This window comes from Schistocerca cancellata, chromosome 5 (genome assembly GCF_023864275.1).
Source record: "Schistocerca cancellata isolate TAMUIC-IGC-003103 chromosome 5, iqSchCanc2.1, whole genome shotgun sequence".
NCBI lineage: Eukaryota > Metazoa > Arthropoda > Insecta > Orthoptera > Acrididae > Schistocerca > Schistocerca cancellata.
Genome location: NC_064630.1, coordinates 146,755,093 through 146,769,412, shown reverse-complemented (window position 1 = coordinate 146,769,412; position 14,320 = coordinate 146,755,093). Strand labels below are relative to the sequence as shown.

The 14,320-nt window shown below is 39.9% G+C and overlaps 1 protein-coding gene across 1 annotated transcript in view; it reads left to right on the top strand.

Annotated features, from left to right (window-relative positions):
• Window positions 1–14,320, top strand: part of LOC126187415 (nucleoporin Nup43) — a 215,863-nt gene that overhangs the window by 41,477 nt on the left and 160,066 nt on the right. Inside the window, exon 3 of the mRNA XM_049928482.1 lies at window positions 12,662–12,792. Within this exon, the coding sequence (XP_049784439.1) occupies window positions 12,662–12,792 (131 nt within the window). The remainder of the gene's footprint in view (window positions 1–12,661; window positions 12,793–14,320) is intronic.

Below are 14,320 nucleotides of genomic sequence, written 5' to 3'. Positions count from 1 at the left end.
CACCTCCAACTAATTGCTTGAAGCTTATTCTCTCATATTAAAGATACAAACAACTTTCTTCACTGACTCTTGACATTCCCAGCCCATCGTCACCTAGATCCCTAGTTACCACTGTTGATGCCACCTCCCCTACACCAACATCCCCCATGCTCATGGAGTTGCTGCTGTCGAACACTACCTCCCCCATTGTCTTTCTGGTTCCAAACCCACTACCTCATTCCTTACATATGTGATGATGTATCCTCACACATAACTACTTCTCCCTTGAATGTGTATAAACCAACTTCTGACACAGTCATGAGTACCTGTGTGGCACCATGCTAATCTATTTATTGGCCATCTAGGAGAAGGTTTTCTAGCTTCCCAAACCCCAAAAAATCCCTTGTGTGTTTCAGGTTCATTCATGATATTTTCATGGTCTGTACCCAGAGCCAATACACCTTTTCCTCGTTCCTCTGTGGCCCCTAAACCTTGTCCCCTATTCACTTCACCAGGTCCTTCTTATCCCAAGATGACTTCTTCCTAGACATAGATATCCTTTGGTGTTGCTGCTAAATTCTGTAGTAAATTTTCCTTATGTAATGGATGATCTTAATTTATTGATGTCTCACTCATGCAGGACCATGTCACCAGTAGCAACACCACTAACATCATGAATATATCTTTTCCTCTTTTTCTTGATGATTCGTATAACCTGAAGATTTATAAGTATGTTAACTTTTATCTTGAATCAAATTCGTTCTACCATTCAGCAGAGAGTATAGAGATTTTGCACAAGTTAGGACTTCAAATGCTTGTGTTAGTTAAACATATTAGTTAAATCACATTGGAATTTGTTAAGTCAAGTAAAGTCTCTGCCAGAGATATAATTTCTTCATCTGTAATTTGCAGTATTTCTTGACTACCCATTACTATATTTTAAAGATTACCTTTCTTTTCCATAGGTAATGTAGATTAGTGAGATTTTTAATCTAAGTATTTCAGTAGAAGTTATTGGTAATAAAAAACTCCAAAAAGGTTTTCATTCACTTATAACTTTCTGTGCTTGAGATTTTATTGTGTCAGTATAACGACTGAATAAAGGCTACACACAGAGCTGATGAGAACTCATTAAGAACCCATACAGAACTGAAATGTTTCCTTACAAAATTAAAAATTATTTCTCTATAATAGTATGCACCACTTTTCTTGACAATGTAGTTGTGGTCTTTCCTATTCACTGGCTCGTGGCTGATTACTTCAAGTGACCTGCACTGCCACGTGCCGCAGCCATAGATAACCACTGGACCATGTTGTCATGAACAGATGTGTTTGACTTTTAACACACAGAAAATACACATGTGTTTAGTACACTGATAAACACTTAATAATATAAATTCAGATAATTAATTGTTACTTATCTGATGCTGCTCAGGTGGGAAAAGGTGACAGTGTTTCAGCTTATATTTTGAAACACTACATTGCACCTTGTTGATGTCTCCATCCATATAACTGTCCATACCAAGTCCACTAGCCCCCAAAATACCTCTATCTTAACAGCTGTCATTCCTTCCAACAAAAATCACTTCAATAAAGCCTGGTCATCTGTGGATGGCATATCCACAGAGATGAGAATTTCCTTGCACAGTATGCTGAAGATCTCACAAAGGCCTTCACAGACAGGCACTATTGCTCAAGAGCTAGCCCACAAACAGATTTCCCGTGCTATATCCTTACACCACCTGCAAGAACCAGATGCAAAGGAACAATCCTCTCATCACTCCATATCATCTCAAACTGGAGCAACCGAACCACATCTTCTGCTAGGGTTTGCTATCAATCATCATATCCAGAGAAAGAGACCCACAGTCCTTACCACCCTTTCTAAAATGGCACTCCGCTGTCTGTCCAACATGCACATCATCCCAGTCCATCCTTATCTCACTACCTCTTCCAACCCTTCGTCACAGGGCTTACAACGTATCTGACTCACCCGCCCAATACATCCTACTCTAGCCATGTCACTGGTTTACTCTGTCCCATCAGAAGCAGGACCACCTGTGAAAGTGGCCATGTTGTGTACCAGCTCCACTGCAAATTTCTGCACAGCATTTTGTGTGGACATCTCCATAAGAATAGACGACCACTGTCAAACTGTGGCAAGAGCAGACTTGACCACCCGGTGCCAGAACATGCTGCTGACCACAACAAACTCTAGTTCAGTGGCTGTTTCACAACCCTTGACATCAGGGCCCCCCCTCCCCCCCCTTCCCCCCTCGAGCACCATCTTTTCTAGACTGTGTACATGGGAGTTATCCTAGCAACACATTCTTTGTTCCACTGATCCTCCTTACGTCAGTCTCTACCAACACATTACACATACAGAACACACGAAGGGGATACTTGGGTACAGACCCAAGTATCCCCTTCGTGTGTCCTGTCACCCCCTCCTAAATCTATTTGTGTTCCTTAAACAAAATTGAACCCAATACACTATCTTGAGGGGGGGGGGGGGGGGGATGTCATTCTAGCCCATTAATAGTATAGTCCAAGCTTCCATCCTTTTTGTGTGCCTTTCGATGTGTCAGTGCTCCCACTATTCACTGAGTTGTCTCCTCTAATCTAAAACTATTTACATTCTGCCAGAACTTTCCTAACCATACTTAAAAGGTGAACTGAAATTGACATATGAATCTTACCCGTCTGGCATAAATCACTGTTTTGTTTTCTGAGCCTATAAAGCTCTTTTAAGAAGGCTATGATTAGAGCTGGGGAAATGGAAGTGGGTATTGTTTTGTGTCTGGGCCAGTCCCCTTCAATATCTTAGTTGACTATTTCTCATAAAAATTGGGCTTGAGTGGACTCTTAATTCAAAACATTCTACACAATACTTAGTGAGGCATTATGTAGCCTCACAGCTTCTTTCAGTTTTCTCTTGAACTTTCTTATTTTCCTTTCGTTTTTTCATTGAAATTTTTTTTATAAAAGCTGGATTTGTCATGCCCCATTCCATTTGTAGAAAAAAACCCACTTACATGTATTATATTGGATGTCTCACCTCATTTGCATGTACACTCCTGGAAATTGAAATAAGAACACCGTGAATTCATTGTCCCAGGAAGGGGAAACTTCATTGACACATTCCTGGGGTCAGATACATCACGTGATCACACTGACAGAACCACAGGCACATAGACACAGGCAACAGAGCATGCACAATGTCGGCACTAGTACAGTGTATATCCACCTTTCGCAGCAATGCAGGCTGCTATTCTCCCATGGAGACGATCGTAGAGATGCTGGATGTAGTCCTGTGGAACGGCTTGCCATGCCATTTCCACCTGGCGCCTCAGTTGGACCAGCGTTCGTGCTGGACGTGCAGACTGCGTGAGACGACGCTTCATCCAGTCCCAAACATGCTCAATGGGGGACAGATCCGGAGATCTTGCTGGCCAGGGTAGTTGACTTACACCTTCTAGAGCACGTTGGGTGGCACGGGATACATGCGGACGTGCATTGTCCTGTTGGAACAGCAAGTTCCCTTGCCGGTCTAGGAATGGTAGAACGATGGGTTCGATGACGGTTTGGATGTACCGTGCACTATTCAGTGTCCCCTCGACGATCACCAGTGGTGTACGGCCAGTGTAGGAGATCGCTCCCCACACCATGATGCTGGGTGTTGGCCCTGTGTGCCTCGGTTGTATGCAGTCCTGATTGTGGCGCTCACCTGCACGGCGCCAAACACGCATACAACCATCATTGGCACCAAGGCAGAAGCGACTCTCATCGCTGAAGACGACACGTCTCCATTCGTCCCTCCATTCACGCCTGTCGCGACACCACTGGAGGCGGGCTGCACGATGTTGGGGCGTGAGCGGAAGACGGCCTAACGGTGTGCGGGACCGTAGCCCAGCTTCATGGAGACGGTTGCGAATGGTCCTCGCCGATACCCCAGGAGCAACAGTGTCCCTAATTTGCTGGTAAGTGGCGGTGCGGTCCCCTACGGCACTGCGTAGGATCCTACGGTCTTGGCGTGCATCCGTGCGTCGCTGCGGTCCGGTCCCAGGTCGACGGGCACGTGCACCTTCCGCCGACCACTGGCGACAACATCGATGTACTGTGGAGACCTCACGCCCCACGTGTTGAGCAATTCGGCGGTACGTCCACCCGGCCTCCCGCATGCCCACTATACGCCCTCGCTCAAAGTCCGTCAACTGCACATACGGTTCACGTCCACGCTGTCGCGGCATGCTACCAGTGTTAAAGACTGCGATGGAGCTCCGTATGCCACGGCAAACTGGCTGACACTGACGGCGGCGGTGCACAAATGCTGCGCAGCTAGCGCCATTCGACGGCCAACACCGCGGTTCCTGGTGTGTCCGCTGTGCCGTGCTTGTGATCATTGCTTGTACAGCCCTCTCGCAGTGTCCAGAGCAAGTATGGTGGGTCTGACACACCGGTGTCAATGTGTTCTTTTTTCCATTTCCAGGAGTGTAGCTCTCTTTTGTGTTGTTAAACAATTAATTCAATGTAATGATTACACATACTAGAAATTTTTAATTCACAATCCATTACCAAATGCCTACTCTGTGTGCACAAGACATATTACTTTAAAAGTTAGTCTTTTTTTCTGTGATTTTCCTCACTTTTTACACTTATCTTTAGTTTCAGGACCCATGCAATACAATAGGGCAATATACAAAGGTCTTGGAAATTGGAGCTACTTGAATGTAATGAAAATTTCAGGTGCTGACTGACTGCCATAGTCAGCTACAAAGTTCTCTCTAATTCAACAACGTGTTGCAAAAGCTACTTCAGACATTTTAATACTTCTACTCCTCAACTTTGTGCCAAAAATTCCATACCCTGCATTAAGAATATGGCAAACTGACATACTTATTAGCTTATTTACAAAAGTAGGTGTGAAAACACCATGTTGAATGAATTACCTTCCATTATACAGCTCCATCAACCGGTATCCCACCCTCCCCTTCTGCTGCTGGGCCCCCTGCCCATTCCACTGCTGGGCCAGTCCTCTGTCCTGCTGCTCCCCCCACAAGAGTGGTTCCTTTCCCATCTGCCGCCAGCCCTCTCCTCCAGTCCATCCCCGCCCCCTTGGGTCCTCCAGCCCTCCTCCACCCCAACCCCCCTCCCTCCCCCCTTCGGCTGTGTCCCCCCCCCCCTCCAGGAGGAGAGGCAGCAGGGGACTGGAATTCAGCACAGAGGCACTGGACCTGGTGCATTTATTTATTTATTTGTTTACATGTATAGTTCTGTAGGACCAAATTGAGGAGCAAATTTCCCAGGTCATGGAATGTGTTAGTACATGAAATTACAACACAAAAATAATAACAGATAAAAATGGAATGTTCATGAACCCAGAAAATGTCAAGCCATAAGTTTAAGTGAACACAATCAACAATACAACAAGTATCAGCTTAATTTTTCAAGGAAGTCCTCGACAGACTAGGAGGAGTGACCTATGAGGAAACTCTTTAGTTTCAATTTGAAGGCGCGTGGATTACTACTAAGATTTTTGAATTATTGTGGTAGCTTATTGAAAATGGATTCAGCAGTATACTGTAGACCTTTCTGCACAAGAGTTACGGAAGTCTGATCCAAATGCAGGTTTGATTTCTGCTGAGTACGTGAACTTACACCACTTATTGTCCGAACTGCCTGTTTCTGAGCCAAAAAATCTGTTTAGAATAGGAAGAGTTACCCCAAAATAAAATATCATATGACATAATCGAATGAAAATAAACAAAGTAGACTAATTTTTGTGTCAAACAATCACTTACTTTGGATACTGTTTGAATAGTAAAAATGGCAGCATCAAGTCTTTGAACAAGATCGTGACCATGGCCTTTCCACATTTCACTACCTATCTGAACACCAAGAGATTTGAACTGTTCAGTTTCACTAATCATATGCCCATTCTGTAAAATTAAAACATCACGTTTTGTTGAATTGTGTGTTAGAAACTGTAAAAACAATATTACTGTAAAAACAGTCTTATTGTGATTTAGCATTAGTTTATTTTCTACAAGCCATGCACTTATGCAATCAAATGCACTATTTGAAATCGAGCCAATGTTGCACACAACATCCTTTACTACCAAGCTAGTGTCATCAGCAAACAGCAGTATTTTAGAGTTACCCTTAATACTAGAGGGCGTATCATTTATATAAATAAGGAACAGGAGTGGCCCCAACACTGACACTCTCTGTTTGACCATACTCCACTCAGACCCCACATCACAGCCATTCTCAACACTGTGAATAATGAATGACCTTTTGCTGTCTGTTGTAAAAGTAAGAGGTGAATCAATTGTGAGCTTTTCCCTGTATTCTGTAATGGTACAATTTCTGGAGCAATATTTTGTGATCAACACAATCAAATGCCTTAGTTAAATCAAAACGTGCCTAGAGTTCAAACCCTTTTGTTTGGCTCATCCAGTAACTCACAGAGAAATGGTAATATAGCATTTTCAGATGTTAAATGACTTAGAAAGCTGAACTGTACATTTGATAGCAAATTATGTGATATAAAATGATCAGTTATCCTTATATACACAGCCTTTTCAATAACTTTAGCAAACACTGATGGCATAGAAATAGGTTTAAAATTGTCTACATTATCCCTTTCTCCCTTTTATAAAGTGGCTGTATTATTCCAATATTCCACTAGGCACGCCATCATATCCATGAGAGTCCTTAGTCTTCAGTGATTTAATTATTGACTCAATCTCACCAAGGCATAATCCGTATCACTTCAGGCAGGGGGTTACCTTCATAGTCTCGGACGTTATTGAATTTAGCATCTGTTAAAATTCCAGGAGTAAGTAAGAAACGTGCCCCCCCCCCCCCCCCCCCCCCCCCCCAAAGTTTCTGCCCCGAGGTACAGGCCTCCAAAGATGACACTGCGAACTTCATTTTCAAGATGCGAATTTTGGAAAATTTTCTGTAACAGTTTTAGATATTTTGTTAGATTTTTTTATTTGAAAGATAATTGCTTTATGATTACAATGGTATCCTCCGTTTGGACACATCTGTCAAAGTTCTTTTACTGTTGCCTTTCAAATTTTTTTTATAGTTTACAGAAAAATTTGTTTTTCAAAAATGCAATCCAGAAAAGTTAGATTTTTTTCTGTTGATTAGCACCGTGTAGTACCGTATTCTCTGTGAAGGAGAGCTTCCATTTTTAAGTTGAACATTTTTTATTTTAAAAAATCGTTTTTTTTTAACTTTCAAGGGTAATGTATGCCTCCACTGAAGTTGTTTCTTACTAATTTCTTTGTTACAATGTTTATTTCTGTTGTCTTTGTTGCAGTTATTTCTTTTCACTTTTATTGTGCAGATGTTTCTTATACTTTGTTGTAGTTTCTTCTCAGTTTCTTTGTCGTTGTTGTTCATTGCAGGTTTCTGTATTGTAGTTGTTCAGTGCTAATTTGTTAATTGATGAGGCTTTTAAGAAATCTGAGACCATCCAGTGAGTTCTGTGTCTTTGTGAGGAATTTACAGTTGACAAAGTTGTGGTGTGTTTTGTGAAAAGGACTGTTTGAAATGTCTTATGACTGGGACCACAGAGAGTGAAGCATACTGACTATTTGCATATCCATAAAAGAGTTTTTATATAAGACAAAAAAACGGTGTTTGTTCATGTTGGGAATTAGTGTTCACATTTGAAGACTGTTTCAAAGTGAAGCTGTTTCCAGTGAGAACTTTTTGTGCTCTAAATGTTTTGGCAGAATAACAACAATGATAGCATCTGAACAAGGTGAAGCCTCCCATTGTGCAGGTGATGCAGATTTTGCACCAAAAGAGGAAGAATTAAATACCCTGGATCAGTCAACTACAGAGGTAGGTGTTAGTCCTGTTGAGAAACTGTGGTCAGTGAAGTTGAGTGGTAAGCTCTATGCATCAAGAAAGTGCAGAGAAATTACTAAAGTTATGGATGAATACACTGCAGCAAAACTGACCACACTCTTCAAAGTAGAAATTCCATCTTCAGAAGAAAATGAACGAAATCACTCTTGCACCTCTTGCCAGGAATTTTTCACAAATATCAGTTCAGCTGTTGAATATTGAGCATCCTGCAGTGAAAAGATGCAAGTTTCAACTATTATTCCTCAGACATTTTTAAGAAAACAATTTTGAACCACTTTCCATCAGTATTAAGGTACATGATAGACAAATCAAGAAGTGTGAGGTCTGTAAAAGGAGTTTTTGGAAGACCAGATCCCTATTATGGTCATCCTGTAGAAGCAGCTCAAGTTCAAATAGTGCAGTCTGCACTCTGTTCTTGCCAGAGTGCCAACAAAAAAATACACTGTACCTGTATCAGTTGAAGATCAAAAGGTTGTTAAAGTGAAGAGGTACATGACCAGCAGTATTACAGAAACTTTTGCAATTTATAAGGCAACTATACAACCTCACATATTGGAAGATAAAAATTTTATGCACTATGACCTAAGTGGGTAGTTCCACACCCACCTAGAGATGTCTGTTTATGCATATGTACTGTGCGAATTTTTGAACTTTGTGTGGTCACTTTGAAGAACTTACTGGAGCACGTGACATATGACACCTTGGTTGGTGTGTGAAGTCAATAGTAGTCTGAAATATAAAGCAAGAGAATGTGGTGACTGCCCTAGAAAGGGAGGACTGTCTTTACAGACATGTGGCCTGGAAGATGTAGCAGATAACTCTGCAAAAATTACATATGTGACATGGAGGAAAATAAATTAAGAAAACTGTTGCCTTTGACAGTTTCCACTGATGAACTTGGTAAATGGTCAGTGAAAGCAGCAACTGAAGAAATTACGACAGTAACACATTGAAGGAGTGAAAGGGTGTGTACAGGCTAAAGAACTAATGTTTAGTGTGCTTCACTGTGATTTTGCTGAGAACTGGTCTGTAATTCTCCCACAAGAAGTGGACGGTATATTGCAATAATGACAGGTTTCAATTTTTACAGAGTGACATATTTCAAAACAAGACCATAAGTGTTGCAGTTATAAGTGATGACACAGGACATGATTCAGCATGTGCTTTGATAGCAATGCGCAAAATTCTTCAGCTGCAAACTGGCAGAGAAGGTCATCATTATTTTCATATTGCTCCTAGTTATTTTAAAAATCGTTACCAGCTGTTTGAATCGAGTAAGTCGCTTGTGCCAACTGACTGGGTATACAGTGCTACTGGTCATGGGAAGGGGGCCTTGTGATGGTGTAGGAAGCCTGCTGAAGCACCATGCTACAAAACATAACCTTTCCACACCAAATACAGCTGTGATTCAGAATGCTGAGATTTTGCGAGAGTTGTGAAATGTTACACATCCACAGCCCTCACTCTTTTGTCGAAAGAGGAAATCGAAGAATTCTGTGAGTCGAGAAAAGGAGAGTGGTCCAAATAAACTACTCCTGTGAAAGGAACTCAGAAGAACACTTTATAAGTGATGGGCGAACTCATACTGCACACACTTTAAAGAACAAGAAAGAAGAAATTTTGTTCATTCAGCCAACACCTCAGAAACAGCAGGATAATATTCAGATCCACAACCTGAGAAGGGGGTATTTGTGGTGTATTTGTATGACTGTGATGGTGAATTGCAGAGATTATAGACACCAGTTATGAGGTAAATGAAACTGTAGTGAACTTTATGCTACCACGTGGACCAGCTGCTGGATATAGGTTTCCAGCTGAAGGACAGCAACAACGCCATCAGTGCTCACTTCTTGTTCACAATGTGTTGAAGACTGTAAGTGTTTCAGTTCCTTTTGGTTCAACAGAAAGGCATCACTCTATATCAAAGGAAGATACTGAAGCAGTGGAACACATTTTTAGTTCATTGACTGGCTAATTTCAGTACAAAACAGAGTGCACAGAAGTTGTATAAATAGAAACCTTTGTCTTTGGGCCTTTCACATACATTTTGGAACCATTTAAAATGCTTGAAAAATGAGTCTCTTACTCATCTTACAAAATCAAATTTATGTTAAATAAGGCTAGATTTTGATTTTTATGAGCCTGTTATGTGATAATGTGGCAGTAAGACAGGTTTTATGTATGGCAAAAATTTCAATTGCTTATAAAATCTGTTCGGCGTAAAAGTGGAAGCTCTCCTTTTCAGGGAATGTAGAACTATATGGTACTAACCAACAGAAAAAAATTAAAATTGTACAGGTTGGCAGGAAAAGTTCAGAACGCTATGATAAAAGAACTTTGACAGATGAGTCCAAGAGGAAGATTTTTTGGGAATCATGAAGTAATTATCTTTCAAATAAAAAAACCCATCAAAATATCTAGAACTGTTCCAGAGATACAGCATTTTTAATTTTTTTTCCAAAATTCGCATATTCAAAATGGTATGCACAGTGTCACCTTTGGAGGGCTGTATCTTGGAGCAGGAAGTTTTTTGGAGAAAGCAAAAAAATGTGTTCCTTACTTAGTACTTCATTTTAACATACGCTAAATTCAATAACATCTGAGACTATGAAGGTAAGATTTTTTCCTGGCCTGCTTGAATTGATATAGACTATGCCCCCTTGTTTGTATCACAGAGGAGTAGTTCAGACATCAATCTCAGAAAGGCATTTGCCAAGAGAGTTATACGATTCTCTGTAGAAACTAAATTTTTATTTAAAATACCAGTATTGCTCAATAAATGATTGTTAAATACTGTACATATATCTGATTTGTCAGTAACAGAAATATTTTTACTATGAACTGGCTTTATATCGTCGACCTTGTGCAGCTGATCAGACACTTCCTTCACAACTGCCCATGTGGTTTTAATTTTATCCTGTGAATCAGTTATTCTCTTTGCATTCCACATACTCTTTGCCTTCCTAAAAAGAGTTTTAAGCACCCTGCAATACTGTTTGTAATGAGCTGCTGTAGCTTGATTGTGACTACTTCTAACATTTTCATATAATTCCCACTGTGTTCTACATAATATCCTTATCTCACTAGTCAACCACCTGGGCTACCTATTATTGCTAGTACACGGTTTAGTACTTTCTAATGGAAAGTAACTCCAAAAAGAGCATGAAAAATGTGTTTAGGAAAGCATTATATTTGTTATCTGTGTTATCGGCACTATAAACATCCTGCTGCTCTTGTTCCTTGATGAGTTTTAAAAAAAAACTCTCTATTGCCATTGAATTAAATTTCCTACATAGTTTGTAATTATATGTGACATTTGGTTGAGTACAAAAGCCTTTAGTGTTAAAATTTGTGCATCATTGTCTGAAAGGCCATTCACCCTTTTACTAACAGAATGCCCATCTAGTAATGAAGAATAAATAAAAATATTGTCTATGGCTGTGCTGCTGTTCCCCTGCACCCTAGTTGAAAAATACACAATCTGCATCAGATCATAAGACTTTAGTAGATCTACTAACATTCTTTTTCTTGCACAGTCACATTCAAAATTAATATTGAAGTCATCACATATAACCAATTTCCTATAAAGTTAATCAAGAATCCTCTCTAGCTTGAGTGGAATTGCTCTGAAGTCAAACCTCCGTGAGTGGTATTCATAGCCCATCCAAGTTACGCAACATCCTGGTGCATCCCTATGCCACTCCCAACACCTTGCCACAGATGTCATAATCCCTGTGGAAGACCCTGATGCAAGACTTCCGCAATTCACCTATTGTGCACATCCTGTTGTAGTCCCATCACAGGCAAAATGCACAAGGAGTATGACTTGAAGGTGGGATTTGGAGGGGTGACAGGACAGAGGAAGGTGATTCTGTTGGGTAGAAGGTGTGGGTACACTGGGTTAGCAGAGATTGAGGCTGTGAGTATTAAGAGAACAAAGAATGTCTTGCTTATATAACTCCTGTCTCTGTGATTAAGAAAAGTTGGTGCTGGAGAGCAGATTCCAGGTGGCATGGATTGTAAAGCAGTCATGAACTTAAACCTGTTTGCTCAGCAGCATGTCGCACCATTGGGTGATCAGCTATGCTGTTGGGCATAGTTTGGTGGTGGATGTTCATTCTTGTTGTAGTAGTAGTGCTATAAAGCACTCCTCTGGCCCTCAGCCCCATTGCAAGACAGGAGCAGCAAAGGGTTGCAGAAAATGTGGTAGGTATTAAAAGCCCAAAACAGGAAATTACTTTGATATCCACAGACTGATCACCCTGTTGTACAACGTTCATTGATAAACAGTATAAAGGGGCATGATTTGGGTACAAAAGAGTGGAAGTTTTGAACACAAATTGATAAACAGTATAAAGGGGCATGATTTGGGTACAAAAGAGTGGAAGTTTTGAACACAAAGTTATCAGATATTATTTTCTGTCATATTCAGTCACATATACGCAAAATGCATTTTATGTATTACTTGTTATTAGTTGCATAATAAAACTTAGTTCAAATTATGTGATAGAAATAATTTGTGACTTAATTTTGATTTCAATTTTTGAATAGACATGTTGTCTTATGTTGTTCCCATTGATAGTTGGCATATCTCATTTTGAAGAAGTGGAAATATACCTGCAGATGTAACTCTTAATTGCATGAAGAGCTGCAAAATTTATAAGTAAACTAAGAGGAATTAAAAATCTATTAATTCCGTTTTTTCATTATAAGTTAAAGATTTTTCTCTTTATTATCATCTCTTGTGAAACTCAATCACAGTATATCAGCTTTTACAAATTTTCTCTTACAGTTTGTAAACAGCAGTACATGTGTTGTGGCCACTTCAGGGGGCTCTGTCAGATGCTTTAGAGTTGATGTTAGATATCCACAGAGTGCAGACCTTAGGGAAGTTACATCATGGGAAAAACTTCATTATCTACCGTAAGTTATATTGTTGTATAAAAAATAATTACGTTATTTTGGAAGTTTTAGTTGTGTCTTGTCACTTAGTGAAAAGATGATTGTTTAAATTTTTAAAAATGGAGATGATATTTGCCAGCTTATTGTATTTACAGGTATTTACAGAAAGGTCCCTTGTGGCTTTGCTAGCCACAGCTAAATGGCCATAAAAATAGTCAGTACATAATTTACAGACTGCTAATTATAAAATTTATAAACGAAAGAATTAAGAAAATATGAAGGACTTGTAAGAGTACATGAATGAACAACACAGTCCAGGGAAAAGTTCTCAAGCATTGTGATGAATTCCAGTAAGGAACAGTAGTGTGCTACAAGGAAACATTTCAACTGGGATTTGAATACCTGGAGTTTGTCACTACACTTTTCCAGTTTTGCGGGAAGTGTTTTAAAACTGTAACCAACTACAATAGTGTACATCTTTTTGTAAAATGCTTATGGCAGTTGTTATCCAAGTAAAATTTGGTTTTCCATATAATATTCACTAAATGAATGAAGCAGTTTCTTCTGAATGAGTCAATATAACCAACTACAAATCAGACAGGTGTAAATACAGGGATGGCAGAGTTGTAGAGACCTGAATAACAGCCTACATGAAGTTCCTGAGCCGACACTGCAGACTTGTGTGACTGAACTCACCTGAGCTAAGAATGTTCATGGTGAATGCAAAGAGTTGGCACAAAATGTATAATGCCACATGAAATAATAGTGTGTAAGCAAGCAAAGTAAATGCTCATTTGTGTTTCAATGTCAGAGGCAGTAGAGATCATACTTATAGCTAAGACAGCAGTGTTCAGTTACTGAACAAGATCTTGAGTGTGGCACTTCCAAAAAAGCCTAGCATCAGTCTGGGGGGGAGGGGGGGGGGGGGAGATAAGACAAAGGAAAGGACTATGTAGATGCATTGATGGGTTAGTAAACATGTGAAGCATTGGTATGGGGGAAGGTAGGGGATAGATAGGTGGGAGACAGGGACTAATGAAGGGGGTTTATGGGAACAAAGGATATGATGTTGCAGGAAGAGTTCCCATCTGCGCAGTTCAGAAAAGCTGGTGTTGGTGGGAAGAATTAAGATGGCACAGGCTGTGAAGCAGCCAGTGGCGCAAAGGTTGCAGTTTTGTACTGCACCTTCCTTTAAAAAGCTGATTGTAATGATCCGATTGGTATTTAAGGTATAAAAGTTATTGCAATTTTAATTTCTGCTTCTATTTGAAACAAAATACGTAAATTTTCAGTATTAGAAGCAAACCAATATGTAAAAGAAAAAGAAGAAAAAAGAAAGTTATTAACTTAATTGGAAAGCTCTAGGTCTCGGCTGGATGATGTGCAATTGAGTTTTTACTTAGTCTGAAGATAAATTAAATACAAAATTGTCAACTAACTTATTATCACAATAACAGTAATTGGCGGATTTTCAATTTTCTGTGCTGAAATTGATTAGGGCTGTATATTCAAAAAAAAAAAAAAAAAAAAAAAAAAAAAAAATATATAT